Source organism: Schistocerca piceifrons, chromosome 2, assembly GCF_021461385.2.
Source record: "Schistocerca piceifrons isolate TAMUIC-IGC-003096 chromosome 2, iqSchPice1.1, whole genome shotgun sequence".
NCBI lineage: Eukaryota > Metazoa > Arthropoda > Insecta > Orthoptera > Acrididae > Schistocerca > Schistocerca piceifrons.
Window position 1 is genome coordinate 206,558,706 of NC_060139.1, and position 21,293 is coordinate 206,579,998.

The 21,293-nt window shown below is 45.6% G+C and overlaps 1 protein-coding gene across 1 annotated transcript in view; it reads left to right on the top strand.

Annotated features, from left to right (window-relative positions):
* Positions 1–21,293, top strand: part of LOC124775263 (gustatory receptor for sugar taste 64e-like) — a 155,989-nt gene that overhangs the window by 38,884 nt on the left and 95,812 nt on the right. The window contains 1 exon segment of the mRNA XM_047250102.1: positions 14,768–14,953. Within this exon segment, the coding sequence (XP_047106058.1) occupies positions 14,768–14,953 (186 nt within the window).

A 21,293-nucleotide genomic window follows, 5' to 3' on the forward strand; every position in this document is an offset into this window, starting at 1 on the left:
AACAGAAATATCTGAATTTATATCTGTTCTTTCCGTATAGCAGTGAGACTCACCAGCATAGCCAAGATCGCGAACACGCGCCTGTGCGGTGGAATTCGACTCTGGGATAGGCGATCCGAATCCTGGTGGTAGAAAATTTTCACTGCCAGTATCTGGCCAGCAAGGGGAGGAGCGACGGTGGCGTAAAGTTCTTGATCACCCGTCTTTGTGCCAGTCCTGGGTTGAGTTCCGGATCTCACCGTTGTCCGTTTTGTTTCTTGCAGTGAGAGCATGTGACACTATTGATGTTGATCCGTCTGTCGGATGGGAACGTTTCACTCGGCGGCGCCCGTGGTGCAATCTGAGAGGAGTGGGCCATGTGCCGGCAACGGGTTTCGCCCCCTCACATCCCTCCACCCATAACAACACAAAACCCAACACTACACTTTACGAGCACTCATCACAGTGATACCTACCATACAGAGCCAAACTTGAAATTTCTGAACAAATCGGAAGAAGGTAAGCCCCTCCAGTTAGTGGTTTAGTCAGTTGTGACCTCTTTGCTGGATAGGTGAGAATTCAATGTTAGCTGCTGGTGGAGTAGGATGACCAACTTTCCCACATTTCCCTGGCTCTCCCGAATTATAGCAATGTTTCTGAATCCTCCCAGCTCCCTTACTGACTGTCTGTTTCTCCCTTATGTTTCGTCAATTATCACTGTAACTAATATTAAACCCGCAAAATATTATCGACAGTTCACATTAAGATTGCCTGACCGACAGATCTCGAAAAGTTTTCATATACTAATCGATACTATTGACGACATTTAGTCATTTTCCTGTTCGTGCTTCTACGGTAAGAAGACAGTTTGGCCCAAAGGAATGCGAGAATAGCAGAAAGAATGACATATTACAGGCGTATAGCAGCTATCTATTAAGCAACCCACGATCAAATTCTTACAAAGGGAACAAAGTTTTTCGCGACGGTACGAATCGTCTGACCTACCGTTTCCGACCGCTGTGCAGAACACCAACGCCATATTAAAAATAGAGAACTGGAGAAATCGGCAATTGCGGAGCACAGCCTCACGAACAAACATAAAATATTGTTCGATGAAACTAAAATTCTGTCCCATGCCTCCACGTACTGGGATTCCGTTATTAAGGAGGCTGCTGAAATAAGAATGAGCCAAAAGAACTTTAACCGCGATAGCGGATACCATCTGAGCTGTGCGTGGAAACGAGCGCTTGATGCAGAGAAGCAGCAGAGACGTTCCATCCAAGGTTTACGTTCAAACGGAAGCGGTGGCGCCACCGGCGCACACAGTGACAACGTCTGAGACAGCAGTACGTAATCGCCGACCAATCAGAAGCCGTCCATGGGCTATAAAGAGGCCACCACAGCAGCAGTGAAGACAATCAGCTCCTGACGATGACGATAGAGGTAATCGAAGAAAAGTTCGAGATTTTATCTACAACTGACGCGGCAAGAATACCGTGAATGTTTTATACAAATTATTACAAAGAAATAGATTTTTTCTTTCGTGAACATTAATTGACCGATCACAGAAACAGCTGTAGTTAGAACTGATTAAGTCAGAGCTTATGATGAAATAAATTCTGATTATAATTGCTAAGTGTTTTTTATTTGCACAAGACGATAAAAAAACTGCAGAGGTCTGCAACTTCTCTAAATAAACATTTGTACAGTAAGCATAATACGAGAGTGAGTCAAATGAAAAACTTAAAATTTTTAAAAAATATTATTTATTGTGCAGAAGTGGTACAAAGCTGTATCACTTTTCAACATAATCCTCCCCACGCTCAATGCAACTCCTCCAGCGTTTACAAAGTGCATAAATTCCTTTAGAAAAAATTATTTTGGTAGTCCGCGCAACCACTCATGCACCGCGTGGCGTACCTCATCATCAGAGCGAAACTTCTTTCCTCCCATTGCGTCTTTGAGTGGTCCAAACATATGGAAATCACTTGGGGCAAGGTGTGGCGAGTATGGTGGATGAGGAAGACACTTAAAATGCAGGTCTGTGATTGTTGCAACTGTTGTACGGGCAGTGTGGGGCCTTGCATTGTCATGTTGCAAAAGGACACCTGCTGACAGCAATCCACGTCGCTTTGATCTGATTACAGGCCGCAGATGATTTTTAGGAGATCTGTGTATGATGCACTGGTGACAGTGGTCCCTCTAGGCATGTAGTCTAACGCTCCAAAATAACTCCTTTTTCGTTCCAAAAGAGAGTCAGCATAACCTTCCCTGTGGATGGATCTGTTCGAAACTTCTTTGGTTTTGGTGATGAGGAATGGCTCCATTACTTGCTTGCTCTCTTCGTTTCCGGTTGGCGGAAGTGAACCCAGGTTTCGTCCCTAGTAACGATTCTTACAAGGAAACCATCACCTTCTCGTTCAAAGCGCCGAAGAAGTTCTTCACAAGCATCAACACTTCGTTCTCTCATTTCAGGAGTCAGCTGCCGTGCCACCCATCTTGCAGACACTTTGTGAAACTGGAGCACATCATGCACAATGTGGTGTGCTGACACATGACTAATCTGTAAACATGCTGCAATGTTGTTCAGTGTCACTCGGCGGTTTTCCTTCACTATGGCTTCAACTGCTGCAATGTTCTATGGAGTCACAACTCGTTGTGCCTGACCTGGACGAGGAGCATCTTCCACTGAAGTCACACCATTTGCGAAATTCCTACATCATTCGTAGACTTGCTGCAGTGACAAACATGCATCACCGTAGTGAACCTTGATTCGTCGATGAATTTCAATAGGTTTCATAGCTTCACTACGCAAAAACCGAATAACAGAACGCTGTTCTTCCTTGTTGCAAGTCGCAGGTGGGGCGGCCATCTTTATATTGATACTGCGACGGTATGCGTGGATCTGCACTATGCTGCCACCTACTGGCCATTCTGCACGCTGTTTGTAGCACGCTTACCAACTTAGAGATTAACGGCCAGAAATTTCGATTTGTTATTACAAATTTAAGGTTTTCATTTGACTCGCCCTCGTATATATGTGCAAATTGTTAAACTTTATTTTGATTACATTTGTGTTACTTATTATAGGTCATAAAAAATAAATCGTTTCTTTTAGGTTACCATAGATTGGGCATTTGGTTGGAAAAAGAGACATAATGCTTATTAACAATAAATATTCTGAGGAGCAGTGGTTAGGAAATGCGATTTAGTTGTGCCGCTGAAATTTATTGCTAATAAATCTCCCCTAAAATAATCCTCAGATGTTGATAATCTCCCCCGAAACCATTTTCAAATGATGGCAGTCATGGTGTAGAGGGTTAGCCCAAGATATTTTATTGTTTTGGGTAACTGGATAGGAGAGTTGTAAATGCTGAGGTAGAAGTCGTGGAAGCGTAAGCGCCGCACGGTTCTGCCTACAGTTATTGTCTGGGTTTTGCAGGAGTCGATATTAGGGAGCTAATGGCTGCACAAGCGAGTAAACTGACTGAGGCGTATTTGGAGGGATCGTTGGTATTTTTGGACTATTGTGGACAGCGCCACGAATGCGGTGTCATCAGCACACTGAAGGAGGTAGCAGTTTGAGTAGCTTCACTATTTCGCTAACTTTCATGTGCAAAGAACCGTTATGGAAGATCATTCCGGCCAGCAAATCCACATTCCCCGAATCACTATTGGAGTGTTTATTTCATCGACCAAAAATGCCTTCTGGGGTTGTCATCCGACTGGCAAGAAGAGTGTTAGAGAACACCCAAAATGAAAGGCCATTACTATGCTCTAACTCATCCCACGATTCCAAGAGTACCATGTTATAGTAAGACACAAACGTAGAGGAACTTCATGACAGTTACAGCACGGCTGAAATTTAATGTGTTCAAATGTTCAAAAAATGTGTGAATTCATAAGGGGCCAAATTGCTGAGGTCGTCGGTCCCTTGAAATTTTATCACTGAACGTTCAACGAACACCTCTATCGGATCAACTTAAGCGTCAACACTCTGTGTTTGCGGAGAGGAACAAGATCCAAACCACGTATTTCTATAATGTCCTCGGAAGACTTATCACATAAACGTACTTGCAAGTAATCTTCGGGCTCTTGGTCATACGTTCCCAAGCAGCCTCCAAACCTTGCTAACACCCAACGATAGCAACGAATAAAATGCTGTACGAGTCTGTAAAGAGTGCCAACATACCGCTATAGCTCCCTCCCAAACCGCAATTAAGTGACTATATTTAGACATGGTACTCATCAGGATATAGAGTGCTTGGCCTATAAATGATGTCACTATGTACCTCCAATACACACATACATGCCTGAGTTCTGCCGTAACTATATCTATGGCTGTAATACCCAAATCTGATTCTTATAGACTGCTCTCATGTTCTATCTAGATGGTACTTATGGAACTTGCTAAATATTCAATTCTGTATCCGCAGCTTTTGAAACAGTTCTTATAGGACATGTAAAATTATTGCTAAATTAGGTATGTAGTCTTTAATATGGATTGAAGTGGGATTATCCCAACTGTGTACCAACAGCGATTTGTCCTTTCTTACCGTCATGGGACTTGCAAGAAGAATGGTCAGGTACATCCAAAATCAAAGGCAGTGACCATACACTAATTCATACCATCATTCTGAGAGTGCTGCGATACCATAAGACACGAACATGGAGGAGCTCTTTAGCGTACTACCTCTGTGTGCCCTGTGTTACATTTTCGTCTTCTTTACTCTTTTCTATAAATTGTGGCTGTAAAATTCGTTTCAGGTCGGAATCTGTCCTTTGTTAAGCCTATGCAACTTTGTACCGGGGTACGACTTAAACTAATGTCTACTCTGAATCCGTGGCAGTCAACCTGGTCCCTAACGCCCTCTAGTGGGCTCTCCAGCTTTCTTTGTGAATGGTAGAAAGTAGGACTATTGAAAACATTTTCATTGGGTTTTCGTGAAATTTTAATATAAGCTATTTGGTAAGTAACTATTAATATATTATACTCTGAAGCGCCAAAGAAACTGGTATAGGCATGCGTATCCAAATACAGATATACGTAAACAGGCAGAATACGGCGCTGCGGCCGGCAACGCCTATATGAGACAGTAAGTGTCTGGCGCAGTGGTTAGATCGGTTATTACAATGGCAAGATATCAAGACTTAAGTGAGTATCACCTTTGTTTCGAAACCTGACAAGTTCATATTGCAAAAATACAATCCTGCAACTTCGCAACAAAATTTCGCATAATTTTCGATTACTATAACCACTTAACCTCACATATTTGTTTACTCTGTATTACAGCGTTTGGAGGTTAGTTATATTCACATAGGGCGCTTCTAACATTGTTTTCAGGGCACCAACACATTAAGAACATTTAGCTACAGTGGGAGAATAAAAATCGAAAACTAACGATTATGTAAAGTGCATCTTGTGAATATTCTGAACAGCCGTCTGATGATGAACTTGTCAGTTCGAAACCGGTTACGGCGATAATCACTTAAATAAATAGCATTATTAATAGTGGCTGGTTGCTGTCTTCTTCTCTGTAAGAATCAACCTACATTAAATCCAAAGAGCTTCTGGTCGTATGTGAAGTGTACTAGATGCAAGACACAATCAATGCCTTCTCTGTGCTATAGCAATGGAGATACTGTCGAAAACAGTTCTGCCAAAGAAGAGTTACTAAACACAGCCTTCCGAAATTTCTTCACCAAAGAAGGTGAACTAAATATCCCTGAATTCGAATCAAGAACAGCTGCCAACATGAGTAACGTAGAAACAGATATCCTCGGAGTAGTGGAGCAACTTTAATCACTTAACAAAAACAAGCCTTCCGGTCAATATTGTATACCAGTTAGATTCCTTTCAGAGTATTCTGATACAATAGCTCCATATTTAACAATCGTATACAACCGATCGCTCGACGAAAGATCCGTACCCAAAGGCTGGAAAGTTGCATAAGTCACACCAATATTCAAGAAAGATAGGGGAGTAATCCACAAAATTAAGGGTTCATATCATTTACGTCGAACTGCAGCAGGATTTTGGAACATATATTGTGTTCGAAAATTATGGATTACCTCAAAGAAAACGGTCTATTGTCACACAGACAACACGGATTTCGAAAGCATCGTTCTTGTTAAACATAACTAGCTCTTTACTCGCCTGAAGTGATGAGTGCTATTGACAAGGGATCTCAAATTGATTCCGTATTTCTGGATTTCCGGAAGGCTTTTTGACACTGTACCACACAAGCGGCTTGTAGTGAAATTGCGTGCTTATGACATATCGTCTCAGTTATGTGACTGATTCGTTACTTCCTGTCAGAGAGGTCACAGTTCGTAGTAATTGATGGAAAGTCGTCTAGTAAAACATAAATGATTTCTACCGTTCCCCAAGGTACTGTTATAGGCTCTTCGCTGTTCCTTATCTACATAAACGATTTGGGAGACAATCTGAGCAGCCGTCTTAGGTTGTTTGCAGATGACGCTGTCGTTTATCGACTAGCAAAGTTATCAGAAGATCAAAACAAATTGCAAAAGATTTAGAAAAGATGTGTGTCTGGTGCGAAAATTGGCAATTGACCCAAAATAATGAAAGTGTGAGGTCATCCACATGAGTGCTAAAAAGAATCCGTTAAACTTCGGTTACAGGATAAATCAGTCAAATCCGAAGGTCGTAAATGCTACTAAATACACAAAAATTACAATTACGATCAACTTAAATTGAAGAAACACGTAGAATATGCTATGGGGCAGGCTAACCAAAGATTGCGTTTTATTGGCAGGACACTTAGAAAATGTAACAGATCTACTAAAGAGACATCCTACACTACACTTGACCGTCCTCTTTTAGAATACTGTTACGCGGAGTGGGATGCTTACCAGATATGATGGACGGAGTACATCGAAAAAGTTCAAAGAAGGGCAGTACGTTTTGTATTATCGTGAAATAGGGGAGAGAGTGTCACTGAAATGATACAGGATTCGGGATGGACATCAAACAAAGGCATTTTTCGTTTCGGAGGAATCTTCTCACGGAATTCCAACCACCAACTTTCTCCTCCGAATGCGAAAATATTTAGTTGACGCCAACCTACATACGAGAAACGATCACCATGATAAAGTAAGGGAAATCAGAGCTCATATGGAAGGATATAGGTGTTCGTTCTTTCCGCGTGCTATACAAGATTGGAATAATAGAGAATTGTGAAGGCAGTTCGATGAACCCTCTGCCAGTCACTTAAATGTGATCTGCAGAGTATCCATGTACATATACGTGATGTTATGGTCGGGTCACGACCGATGGGACACAGCATCTCCGAGATAGTGATGAAGTGGGGATTTTCCCGTACGATAATTTCACGAGTGTATCATGAATTACAGGAAAAACATCAAATCTCTGACATAGATGCTGCCGGAAAAAAAAAATCTTGCAAGAACGGGACCAACGAAGACTGAAGAGAATCGTTCAACGTGACAGAAGTGCAACCCTTCCACAAATTGCTGCAGATTTCAGGGCAAGACCATCAACGAGTGTCAGCGTGCGAACCATTCAAAGGGTTTTCGGAACCGACTGACCATTCCTGTATCCTTGATGAGTACAAGACACGAAACTTTACACCTCCCCAGGGCCCGTCAACATCAACATTGGACTGTCGATGACTGGAAACATGTTGCATGGTCTGACGAGTCTCTTTCCTAATGCATCGAGCGGATGGACGTGTACGGGTATGGAGACAATCTCATGAATCCATTGACCTTGCATGTCAGTAGGGGAGTGTTTAAGCTGGTGGAGGCTCTGTAATGGTGTGGGGCATGTGCAGTTGTAGTGATATAGGATCCCTGATACGTCTAGATACGATACTGGCAGGTGAGACGTACGTAAACATACTGTCTGATCACCTGCACCCATTCCTGTCCATTTGCATTCCGACGGACTTGAGAAATTCCAGCAATGCGACGCACCACACGCCCAGAATTGCTACAGAGTGACTTCAGGAATACTCTTCCGAGTTTAAACACTTCCACTGGCCACCGAACAGCCCAGATATGAACATTATTGAGCATATGTGGGATGCCTTGCAACGTGTTGCTCAGAAGAGATATCCACACCCTCCCCCCCCCCCCCCTCCAGCCACCCCTCCCCGTACTCTTACGGATTTACGGGCGGCCCTGCGGGATTCATGGTGTCAGTTCCCTCCAGCACTACTTCAGACATTAGTCGAGTCCATGCCACGTCGTTTTGCGGCACTTATGCCTGCTCACAGGGGGCCTTACAGAGGATATTAGGCAGGTGTACCAGTTTCTTTGGTTTTTCATTGTATAATTTTCAGGAACCCTTCTTTATAAATTGTACAATGTGAAGTAAAGCCCTATACTGGGAAGGACAAACAAAAGGGGCCAGGACGAGTGGATAGGCATACATCACAAAAAGTTTTGCATTACCCCGCTTCCCAGAACTGCTGAAGATAGACGTTGACTGTGGATACTGTATCACAGAAACAATCCCTTTGACTGTTCGAAGATGTCACTAAACCCGCCCAAAGACGTAAACAACCATGCATGGTTCTAATGGCTCCAAGCACTATGGGAGTAAAAATCTGATGTCATCAGTCCCCTAGATGACCGCTGCCTACGAATTATGCCTCGGAGGAATCCTGACAGCAACGCCACCATGTTAAATAATGCTTTCCCTGCAGCCACAGGACGTGTTACGACTCAAACTGTGCGCAGTAGGCTGCATGATGCGCAACTTCACTCCCGACGTCCATGGCGAGGTTCATCTTTGCAACCACGACACCATGCAGCGCGGTGCAAATGGGCCCAGCAACATGCCGAATGGACCGTTCAGGGTTGGCATCACGTTCTCTTCACCGATGAGTGTCGCATATGCCTTCAACCAGACAATCGTCTGAGACGTGTTTGGAGGCAACCCAGTCAGGCTGAACGCTTTAGACACACTGACCAGCGAGAGCAGCAAGGTGGAGGTTCGCTGCTGTTTTGGGGAGGCATTATGTGGGGCCGACGTACGCCGCTGGTTGTCGTGGAAGGCACCCTAACGGCTGTACAGTATGTGAATGCCATCCTCCAACTGACAATACGTCATATCGGCAGCATATTGGCGAGGCATTCGTCTTCATGGACGACAGTCCCCGTGGTGCACATCTTGTGAATGACTTCCTCCAGGACAACGACATCGCTCGACTAGAGTGGCCAGCATGTTCTCCACACATGAACCCAATCGAATATGCCTGGAATAGATTTAAAAGGACTATTTATGAACGACGTGACCCACCAACGAATCTGAGGAATCTAGGCCGAACCGCCGTTGAGGAGTGGGACCATCTGGACAAACAGTGCCTTGATGAACTTGTGGATAGTATGCCACGACGAATACAGGCATGCATCAATGCAAGAGAACGTGCTACTGGGTATTATAGGTACCGGTGTGTACAGCAATCTGGACCACCACATCTGTATGATGGTACAACATGCAATGTGGGTTTTCATGAGCAATAAAAAGGGTGGACATGATGTTTATGTTGATCTCTACTCCAATTTTCTGTACAGGTTCCGGAACTCTCGGAACCGGGGTGAAGCAATATTGTTTTTTTATGTGTGGGATTGGACGTGTAAGTACCCATATAAAAATATCCTGTGATCTCAGAACGTAGAGCGGGCTGCGTCATTGTGAGTGAAGCAGTGCAAAGGGGACGATGGTACTCACAGTGGAGCAGCGGGTGTTCGATGTGTAAAGTTACGTGACAACAATGTCGTGCAAACGGTGTGGTAGGTAGTTTGCTGAGAAGTATAATGGTGTCAAAGTGCGAGCAAAAAGTATTAAGCGACGCTGTGGCCGAAATTGGGCTCAGACAGGGTCTGTTTTGAACAAGTCAAAAAACATTTCGAAACGTGCCCGCACACCAGAAAATGTGGCTGCAGTCACCAGAAAATGCTTAAGAGTCCTATCAAATCAACCCAACACCTGTCGCAAGACACGGGCATATCACGTCGATCATGCGGACGAATACTTCAGCTGGACCTACACATGCATCCCTACCGAGTGTCCAATTTTCATGCATTTAAACCAGTAGATGCTCCTCAGCGCCTCCACATTCGTGAGTGGCTGTTCACTGAGATGGCAAAGGATGAATTGGACATGGAACTGTTCTCTGTGTCTGATGAAGCCTGGTTTCACCTGAGTGGTTATGTCAGCTCAAAGAATCACAGGTTCTGGGCAACGGAGAATCTGCGTAACTTCCACGAAACACCACTGCGTTATCAAAAGTTGGGGTTTGGTGCGCACTGTCTGCAAGCCGCATTAGGGTCTATTGGTCCCATCTTCTTTCATCAGACGTTGATTTTGGCGCGTTACATTGCCAACATTTTGAAACCATTTATGGCAGAATTAACGGAGGAGGAAACGACCTACAGAAACTTCCAACAGGATGGAGCAACTGCCCTTACACCCGGCAGAACCTTGGAGCACATTTACGCAACTTTCAGGCCTGATGGAGTTGTTAGCAGAGGTCAGTCTGGTCGCGGCCCTAGCTGGCCTGTGTTCTATTACTTTGCGTGGGGAGCCCTCAAGTCTAAGGTGTTGCGATACAGCAACCTTCATAGTCTTCAAGAATTGCAGCAGAACGTTTCGGATGAGACTGCAGCAGTTCCAGCAGTCCAGCTTCTTAGTAGCTACCTTTCCTCTGCTGCAGTTCTATATAGCCTGGAACTCTGTTCTACGGGCCACTTTTATTTGCCCCACCCCGTAAATCAACATTACTGTGGAACCGGTGGGCGGTTAGAAAGTTTTACTGTCACGAAGGGACAAATGTGGCCAATAGGTAAGGAAAGGTTGGCTACTCGTGCTCTAAATTGTCAAAAGGAATTGTAATGTGATATTCCAGTATTGAGATAGCTGCATGGGCACAAAAAAAGGCTCTTTCGGGAACTCGGCTTCCGAGAAACCAAATTTGTGAGTTCACATAAGCATAGTGGACGTCGTATTTATCTGTCGACACCGGGCAAGCAACTTTCAGGTAAAATATCTCCCCTGTACGGTGATAAACATAATGGATGTACGAGGGTAGGTTATAGACACATATTTGATGACATGTCGAAGTTTATGGTCTGGCCGTGAATCGTGCTCAGATACCTATATGGTAAGGCGACTGCTCGCGATAAGTGGGAAATCCGGGTTCGAGTTCGGTCTGGCACAAATTTACAAATTCAAATGGCTCTGAGCATTATGGAACTTAACATCTGAGGTCACCAATCACCTAGAACTTAGAACTACTTAAACCTAACTAACCTAAGGACATCACACACATTCATGCACGACGCAGGATTCGAACCTGCTATGGTAGCAGTCGCGCGGTTCCAGACTGAAGCGCCTAGAACCGCTCGGCCGCATAGTCCAGCTGCAAATTTACATTGTCGTCATTCTGTTATAGGAGGATATACCCAAACAAGCGGAATTACTTTTAAAAGCTATATATTTTCAAATTATATGCAAAACAATCTTACCCCCTTCAAAATACGTACTCTCCATTACAACTAATAAGTTAGTCCCACCGGTGCTTCCACTGTTCGAAACATTTTTTATAATTATCTTTAGAAATGGGCTATAGCCCCTCCCTCGTTTTGTTTCTTGACTTCTTCAATGTTGTCAAACTGGCATTCTTTCATGCCCTTTTTCATGCATGGAAATAAGAAAAATTCGCACGGAGCCAGGTCAGGACAGTAAGATGCGTCGGGCAGCAGAAAAATGCCAGTTTTAGCCCAGAATTATCTAACAGAGAGCGCTGTGTGTGCAGGTGCGTTGTCGTGGTGCAAGAACCAGTCTCCTGGCTGTCACAAATGGGTCTTTTTTGACGAACACTGTTGCGCAATCTTGTTATAACTTCCAAATAAAAGGCATGATTGACGGTCTGACATGGGGGAACAAACTCTGGATGATTCGGGCAGTTGATGGACGTCTAGAACGAGATTTATCATCAGTCGACATGTCGCCATCAGCTGCATGTTGGTCACATAAACTTGCCATCATTAAAAACGAAATGCCCGAACAAAACAGTGCTAGCAAAAACAATCACTGCAGATGACCAGAACAAGCCAGGTCGACAAGACAGGCAGCACTGAACTGAGAATGAGTTGCGCTATACATGCCTAGCGGCAGAAATATGTACTACACTAGCTTGGACTACGTCCCAACAGGTGGTCTGCGGACCCCCAGGGGTACGCGAGATATGCAAGATGCTATTAGAATAAAAAATATATTAAATATATTTCGTATGAGAACAGATTTTTTTGCCGCTACCTGCATGAGTAGAGCATTAGCGAACGCTAACTTCTGCGTCTAGCGTCTTCCTGGAGCCAACTGACACTAGCAGAGTCTAGCGCAAAACTAGAATTAGATAGAGGCAAATAGTTCTTCTGTATGCCGTTAGACTGCGCGCGCTGCCTCTTTGCAACCGACAACTGACGGTCACTACACAGAAACTCGCATTTCAGACGACAACCGGCCATTGTTAATTTATTGCCAGTGCTTTCACAGACCGTGTTGTTTACATATTCAGTATTCTGTATTAAAACAGTTGTGCTTGTAAAGCGTTGTTTTTCGCGGAAGCTACAGTTCGCGTAGTTAAAAATGGACCGTTGGTTAAAAAGTGGTTCGTTAAAACGAGAAAGGCCTACAGATGAAGAGGAAGACAATGCATTTGATGTTCAAGCAAGTAAGTCAGTGACTCTCGAACCGAAGTTGTCAGTGTCCATCGTCGGCGTCCCTTGAACCTAACCCTTCCAAGACCAGTGTTAAGCTTACTGGAAAAATTAGAAAATACAGGATGTTACAAAAAGGTACGGCCAAACTTTCAGGAAACATTCCTCACACACAAAAAAAGAAAATATCTTATGTGGACATGTGTCCGGAAACGCTTACTTTCCATGTTAGAGCTCATTTTATTACTTCTCTTCAAACCACATTAATCATGGAATGGAAACACACAGCAACAGAACGTACCAGCGTGACTTCAAACACTTTGTTACAGGAAATGTTCAAAATGTCCTCCGTTAGCGGGGATACATGCATCCACCCTCCGTCGCATGGAATCCCTGATGCGCTGATGCAGCCCTGGAGAATGGCGTATTGAATCACAGCCGTCCACAATACGAGCACGAAGAGTCTACATTTGGTACCGGGGTTGCGTAGACAAGAGCTTTCAAATGCCCCCATAAATGAAAGTCAAGAGGGTTGAGGTCAGGAGAGCGTGGAGGCCATGGAATTGGTCCGCCTCTACCAATTCATCGGTCACCGAATCTGTTGTTGAGAATCGTACGAACACTTCGACTGAAATGTGCAGGAGCTCCATCGTGCATGAACCACATGTTGAGTAGTCCTTGTAAAGGCACATGTTGTAGCAGTACAGGTAGAGTATCCCGTATGAAATCATGATAACGTGCTCCATTGAGCCTAGGTGGAAGAACATGGGACCCAATCAAGACATCACCAACAGTGCCTGCCCAAACGTTCACAGAAAATCTGTGTTGATGACGTGATTGCACAATTGCGTGCGGATTCTCGTCAGCCCACACATGTTGATTGTGAAAATTTACAATTTGATCACGTTGGAATGAAGCCTCATCTGTAAAGAGAACATTTGCACTGAAATGAGGATTGACACATTGTTGGATGAACCATTCGCAGAAGTGTACCCGTGGAGGCCAATCAGCTGCTGATAGTGCCTGCACACCCTGTACATGGTACGGAAACAACTGGTTCTCCCATAGCACTCTCCATACAGTGACGTGGTCAACGTTACCTTGCACAGCAGCAACTTCTCTGACGCTGACGTTAGGGTTATCGTCAACTGCACGAAGAATTGCCTCGTCCATGCAGGTGTACTCGTCGTTCTAGGTCTTCCCCAGTCGCGAGTCATAGGCTGGAATGTTCCGTGCTCCCTAAGACGCTGATCAATTGCTTCGAACGTCTTCCTGTCGGGACACCTTGGTTCTGCAAATCTGTCTCGATACAAACGTACCGCGCCACGGCTATTGCCACGTGCTAATCCATACATCAAATGGGCATCTGCCAACTCCGCATTTGTAAACATTGCACTGACTGCAAAACCACGTTCGTGATGAACACTAACCTGTTGATGCTACTTACTGATGTGCTTGATGCTATTACTGTAGAGCAATGAGTCGCATGTCAACACAAGCACCGAAGTCAATATTACCTTCCTTCAATTGGGCCAACTGGCGGTGAATCGAGGAAGTACAGTACATACTGACGAAACTAAAATGAGCTCCAACATGGAAATTGAGCGTTTCTGGACACATGTCCACATAACATCTTTTCTTTATTTGTGTGTGAGGAATGTTTCCTGAAAGTTTGGCCGTGCCTTTTTGTAACACCCTGTATAACTCTGATTGCTTGGAAATCGGTTTTACATTCACTGGGCCTGAGCAATAGCCTAAACCTCAATGTTTAATTTGTTATGAATATGTCAATGTTTTTTCTAAGTACCATAAATAGAAAACATAATAAGACTCCTAATTTGGCTTTTTTAGGTACTTGATACTGTGATATGACAAGGTGCGAATCATGCTCGATGAGGGAGTCCCCGAGAAAATTTTGTTGGTAACCCCTGGACTACGGCAATGTTATTCCGGTGTTTTATTTTTTAGGTACGCCCTCGTACAGATGATAGTTGTCCATATTCTCAACTGCGAGACATTTCATACGTTTGTGACCGGTCCCGCTAGCGTGCAGAGAGTTAAGTGTTGGTGCCGGTAGGTGGCGTGGCGTTCTACGGCGCGGGCTTCCTGACGAACGCGGCGTTCCTGCAGCTGGCGACCAGGTGGCCGCAGGTGTCGCGGCGCTGGCGGGAGGCGGACGCCGCCCTCGCAGACTACGGCCGCCCCCGGGGGCTGCACGCGCGCCTGCGTCTCACCGCCGCCTCCCTTATGTGCTTCGCGCTCGGTGAGTCAGCTGCACCGCTCCGCGGGCAATACCTGCTATCCGCCTAGGCGAGTGGCCAGAGCGGCAGCGCCATCGTGTTCACGATTGAGAAACATAGCTGAGAGGCAGTGTAACCGGCAAAGGGTAGCCAAACGGAGGGCAACTACTCACACGGTCTACCCTGTAGTAGCTTTCGACGAGTTCCCGCCTCTACTCCAAGAACTAACGACACAGAGAAACAGGAGCAGGCGACGTTGGCTCCGCTATAGAAATCCGATCGATCGAAACACACGTCTTAACACGAGAACTGCACAGGAGAGTGGCCGAGTGGCGACAGCAGGTCTGGGAAGATAAGACGGATGAATTCTTACTTCGAACCAAGAACGAATGGCAGGTAGTCAAGAACAGACGACACCAGCGGCCACCTAAACGAGCCATCAGAGGACCAGATGGCCTCCTCTACGACGAACTCGCCCAGGCGGAGCTGTATGCTACGACTTACCAAGAACAGATGTCTACACCAGCGACCCCCGTGAACGACGTCCGCCTGCAAGAACAGGAAGCCGTCGTTGCAGCCGAGTGGACTGCTCTTCGTGCTGCGCCTGTGCAGAGCCGCCCACAACTCACCACACCAGCAGAGATCCGTAAAATTATCCGGAAGACTCGGAATAATGCGCCGGGCAACGACTCCATAAGCAACACCAGTTTTGAAACAGTTGCCCAGGAAGCCAACTGTGCTCCTTACCCGAATTCTCAACAGCTGCCTTCTGCGGGATATTTTCCTACGGCATGGAAGACGGCTCGAGTAGTTTCAATACCCAAGCCAGGTAAAGACCCAGCAGAACCCAACAGTTACCGGCCAATTAGCCTCTTGCCGACCCTTGGCAAGGTGCTCGAGAGATTGCTGTTGCAGAGGCTCCATGACACGCTTACAGCGCATGATGTTATACGACCCGAACAATTCGGTTTCAAGGACAAGTGATCTGCAGAACTTCAACTTCTACGGATCACCGAACGGATACAAGAAGGATACAACAAGCAGCACTTCACGATTAGTGTCTTCCTTGACATCGAAAAAGCTTACGATAAGGTGTGGCGGCCCAACCTTATCGTCAAACTGCATCGCACTACCCCTATTGCGGATTGTTACATTAGACTCATAGACAGCTTTCTGCAGGACAGGAAACTGTATGTCCGAGTCGACGATAAAAACTCCGAAATGAAACTGATCTCCCCAGGAATTCCGCAGGGCTCTGTCATTTCGCCTCTACTTTTCAACTTATATATAAATGACATCCCAACAGTCCCCCTTGTTACGGCGAGTTTTTATGCGGACGATACGGCCTTTCTGACAACTGGACGACACTTGGATCAGCTAATCGCTGGGATGCAACGGCAACTTGCTGTAATGGAATGCTGGGCGCTGCAAAATAAGATAACGATCAACCCGACGAAGACGGCAGCCGTTCTGTTCACACGGAGGAAACCAGTTCTGAACGACAGACTCCAAATAGCTGACCAATATATCCCATGCTCGCCGGGAGTGAAGTATCTCGGTGTCTACCTTGACAAAAAATTACTCTTTACGCAGCATATTGACGACAAGAAGACGGCAGCCCAGAAGATGGCCAGGTCATTGATTCCGCTCCTGAAGAGTAAGGATCTCAACCCTAAGACTAAACTCCAATTGTATAAGGCAACGGTGGAACCCACAATCTTGTATGACTCCACCTCGTGGGGAACTACGTGCGTCTCCAACTACAACAAACTCCAAGCGCTGCAAAACGTTTGCTATCGATGGATCACAGGAGCTCCATGGTGGACAAGAAACGTCGACATCCGCACCGCACTCCACGAGACCACCATACAAGAGAAGTTCCATGACAAGGCTCAACGAGTTTTTGACAAGATCGATGTCCTTAGGGACGAAGTTCGACAATTACAATCGGTAGGAACGGTAAACCCTGCAAGATGGCACAAGTATCGAGTACCGAAGTCAATAACGTCTCACCTCCCATAGGTAATCTGTCATACCACGAGGAAGCAGTCACACATAACAGCCTTGACACATTTCACCCTCCACAGGAGATAGACATCACCAAAGACAGCAGGCTAAAGGACCCATTGCGTGCCCAAGCCTAACTGAATGTGTAATAAATAAAGTGTTTTCCTTTTATCCTTACATCCCATCCTAGAAGAATAAGTCATCAAGGATGATCTCTTCAGTCCACACTACACACTAAAAAAAAAGAAAAGAAAAAAACCCGGCAAAGGCCTTGTAAACGTAACTAGGCCAGCCACCACCATTCCACACGATTTTATTATATGTGGTCATGGAATAGCGATATACACTTACACAGATGGCGGCGAAATCGTGTACACAAGGTATAAAAATGGCAGTGCGGTAGCGGAGGTGTTTCTAAGGTGTCGTTTCTACTCAGGTGATTCACGTGAAATGGTTTATTTATTTACTCCTCAAGTTCCGTAGGACCAACTTGAGGAACAAATCTCCAAAGTCATGGAACGTGTTAGTATATGAAATTACAACATAAACTTATTAACAGATAAAAGTAAATGTACATGAACCTTACAGAAGTCCGTCCATAAATTTAAGTAAACGCTGTCAGCATACAATAAAAATCAGATTAATTTTTCAAGGAACTCCTCGACAGAATAGAAGAAGTGACCCATGAGGAAGCTCTTCAGTTTCGATTTGAAAGCGCGTGGATTACTGCTAAGATTTTTGATTTCGAGTGGCCGCTTATTGGAAATGGGTGCAGCAGTAAATTGCACACCTTTTTGCACAAGAGTTAAGGAAGTCCGATCCAAATGCAAGTTTGATTTCTGCCGAGTATTAACCGAGTGAAAGCTGCTTATTCTTGGGAATAAGCTAATATTGATAATAAGAAACGACAATAAGGAGTATACATACTGCGAGGCCAATGTCAAAATACCCAGACTCGTGAACAGAGGTCGACAAGAGGTTCGTGAACTAACACCACTTATTGCCCGAACCGCCCGTTTCTGAGCCAAAAATATCCTTTTAGAATGAGAAGAATTTCCCCTAAAATACACTCCTGGAAATGGAAAAAAGAACACATTGACACCGGTGTGTCAGACCCACCATACTTGCTCCGGACACTGCGAGAGGGCTGTACAAGCAATGATCACACGCACGGCACAGCGAACACACCAGAAACCGCGGTGTTGGCCGTCGAATGGCGCTAGCTGGGCAGCATTTGTGCACCGCCGCCGTCAGTGTCAGCCAGTTTGCCGTGGCATACGGAGCTCCATCGCAGTCTTTAACACTGGTAGCATGCTGCGACAGCGTGGACGTGAACCGTATGTGCAGTTGACGGACTTTGAGCGAGGGCGTATAGTGGGCATGCGGGAGGCCGGGTGGACGTATCGCCGAATTGCTCAACACGTGGGGCGTGAGGTCTCCACAGTACATCGATGTTGTCGCCAGTGGTCGGCGGAAGGTGCACGTGCCCGTCGACCTGGGACCGGACCGCAGCGACGCACGGATGCACGCCAAGACCGTAGGATCCTACGCAGTGCCGTAGGGGACCGCACCGCCACTTCCCAGCAAATTAGGGACACTGTTGCTCCTGAGGTATCGGCGAGGACCATTCGCAACCGTCTCCATGAAGCTGGGCTACGGTCCCGCACACCGTTAGGCCGTCTTCCGCTCACGCCCCAACATCGTGCAGCCCACCTCCAGTGGTGTCGCGACAGGCGTGAATGGAGGGACGAATGGAGACGTGTCGTCTTCAGCGATGAGAGTCGCTTCTGCCTTGGTGCCAATGATGGTCGTATGCGTGCTTGGCGCCGTGCAGGTGAGCGCCACAATCAGGACTGCATACGACCGAGGCACACAGGGCCCACACCCGGCATCATGGTGTGGGGAGCGATCTCCTACACTGGCCGTACACCACTGGTGATCGTCGAGGGGACATTGAATAGTGCACGGTACATCCAAACCGTCATCGAACCCATCGTTCTACCATTCCTAGACCGGCAAGGGAACTTGCTGTTCCAACAGGACAATGCACGTCCTCATGTATCCCGTGCCACCCAACGTGCTCTAGAAGGTGTAAGTCAACTACCCTGGCCAGCAAGATCTCCGGATCTGTCCCCCATTGAGCATGTTTGGGACTGGATGAAGCGTCGTCTCACGCGGTCTGCACGTCCAGCACGAACGCTGGTCCAACTGAGGCGCCAGGTGGAAATGGCATGGCAAGCCGTTCCACAGGACTACATCCAGCATCTCTACGATCGTCTCCATGGGAGAATAGCAGCCTGCATTGCTGCGAAAGGTGGATATACACTGTACTAGTGCCGACATTGTGCATGCTCTGTTGCCTGTGTCTATGTGCCTGTGGTTCTGTCAGTGTGATCATGTGATGTATCTGGCCCCAGGAATGTGTCAATAAAGTTTCCCCTTCCTGGGACAATGAATTCACGGTGCTCTTATTTCAATTTCCAGGAGTGTATAATACCATACGAGAATAGCGAAAGAAAATTAGCAAAGTAGACTGATTTTCGTGTCGAACGATCACTCACTTTTGATACCGTTCGAATAGTAAAAATAGCAGTATTAAATCTTTGAACAAGATAGTGCACGTGGGCTTTCCACGACAGTTTACTATCTATCTGAACACCTAGAAATTTGAACTGTTCAGTTTCACTAATCATATGTCCATTCTGTGAAATTAAAACGTCAGGTTTTGTTGAATTGTGTGTTAGAAACTGTAAAAACTGAGTCTTACTGTGATTTAGCGTTAGTTTATTTTCTACAAGCCATGAACTGAGGTCACATACTGCACTATTTGAAACCGAGCCAATGTTGCACACAACATCCTTTAGACTACCAAGCTCGTATCATCAGCAAACAGAAATATTTTGGAGTTACCCATAATACTAGAGGGCATATCATTTATATAAATAAGGAACAGGAGTGGCCCCAAAACTGATCCCTGGGGCACCCCCCATTTGACAGTACCCCACTCAGACCCCACATCACAGCCGTTATCAACATTGTGAATAATGACCTTTTGCTGCCTGTCGCTAAGGTAAGAGGTGAACCAATTGTGAGCTACTCCCCGTATTCCGTAATGGTCCAACTTCTGGAGCAATATTTTGTGAGCAACACAATCAAATGCCTTAGTTAAATCAATCACGTAGCCGACGTGATTATTGGCGCACAGTGGGAATTAATTGAGTTTGAACGTGGAATGGTAATTGAAGCTAGACGCATGAGACATTCTATTTCGGAAATCGTTAGGGAATTCAGTGTCCCGAGATCCCGGGATCCACAGGGTCAAAAGTGTGCCGAGAATACAAAATTTCAGGCTCACCAAGGACAATGCAGTGGCCGATGGCCTGCACTTAACGGTCGAGAGCAGCAACGGCTGCGCTAACACACACACACACACACACACACACACACACACACACACACACACAATGCGTGGAATAACCGCAGTAATCTACATGGGACGTACGCCGAACGTATCCGTTAGCACAGTTCGGCGAAATCTGGCGTTAATGGCCTACGATAGCAGAGGACCGATACGAGTGCCTTTGTGACATGTCTGATGTCAGTGAATGTAGGTCCATCTCAGTCTTCATCCGAGCGAAGGGAACTGCATGCACTGGAAAACAGGAAGCCGAGCAACTCCTAGAGGGCCACTGTTCTCAATGGCACATAAATCTTGATGTCTTCGGAGAACGAAACAATGCAGAAACTAATTGACTGGTAGTGGTTTTTTTTATGGTTTTAGGGCGCAAAAAACTGGTAGTGTGTGATGTAGTGGCAATTTTGCAAGACATCGAGTGCACCTTCAACCTACAGTGTGTGAGGGTGTATATCAGACTGGAGGTGGTTCTGTGGTGTTTATCGGGTGTTCTTGGTTCCGTAGCTTGGGCCCATTCTTTCAGGTCACCACGAATATTTCCAGCATGTTTATTTCAACGTTTTCTGTGACCAAGTGCTCGCCTTTCTTCTATATCTTCATGACGAGTATGCTGCGGACACTCTCGCTTTTGAAGATGACAACAGCATTGTTATCAGGACAGCACCCATACATTCCTATTTCACCAAACATTCTGGCACCCTAATCTCAAGTGCATATAGAGTACCCGAGAGTATTTGAAATTTTCGGTGAAAGGTGCCAGTCGATATCTTTGAAATTTGGTACATTTATCGTTCTCCATCATACCCGAAAATCTGTAAGATCATTACGGAATCAGCATGTTAAAGTTACTGTTTCTGAAATCTGTGAACTTTCTCACAATTAAGTTTATTATGCGTCAGTGTAATGAGTGACGACTTCTGCCTGCCCACGATAGTGAGCTA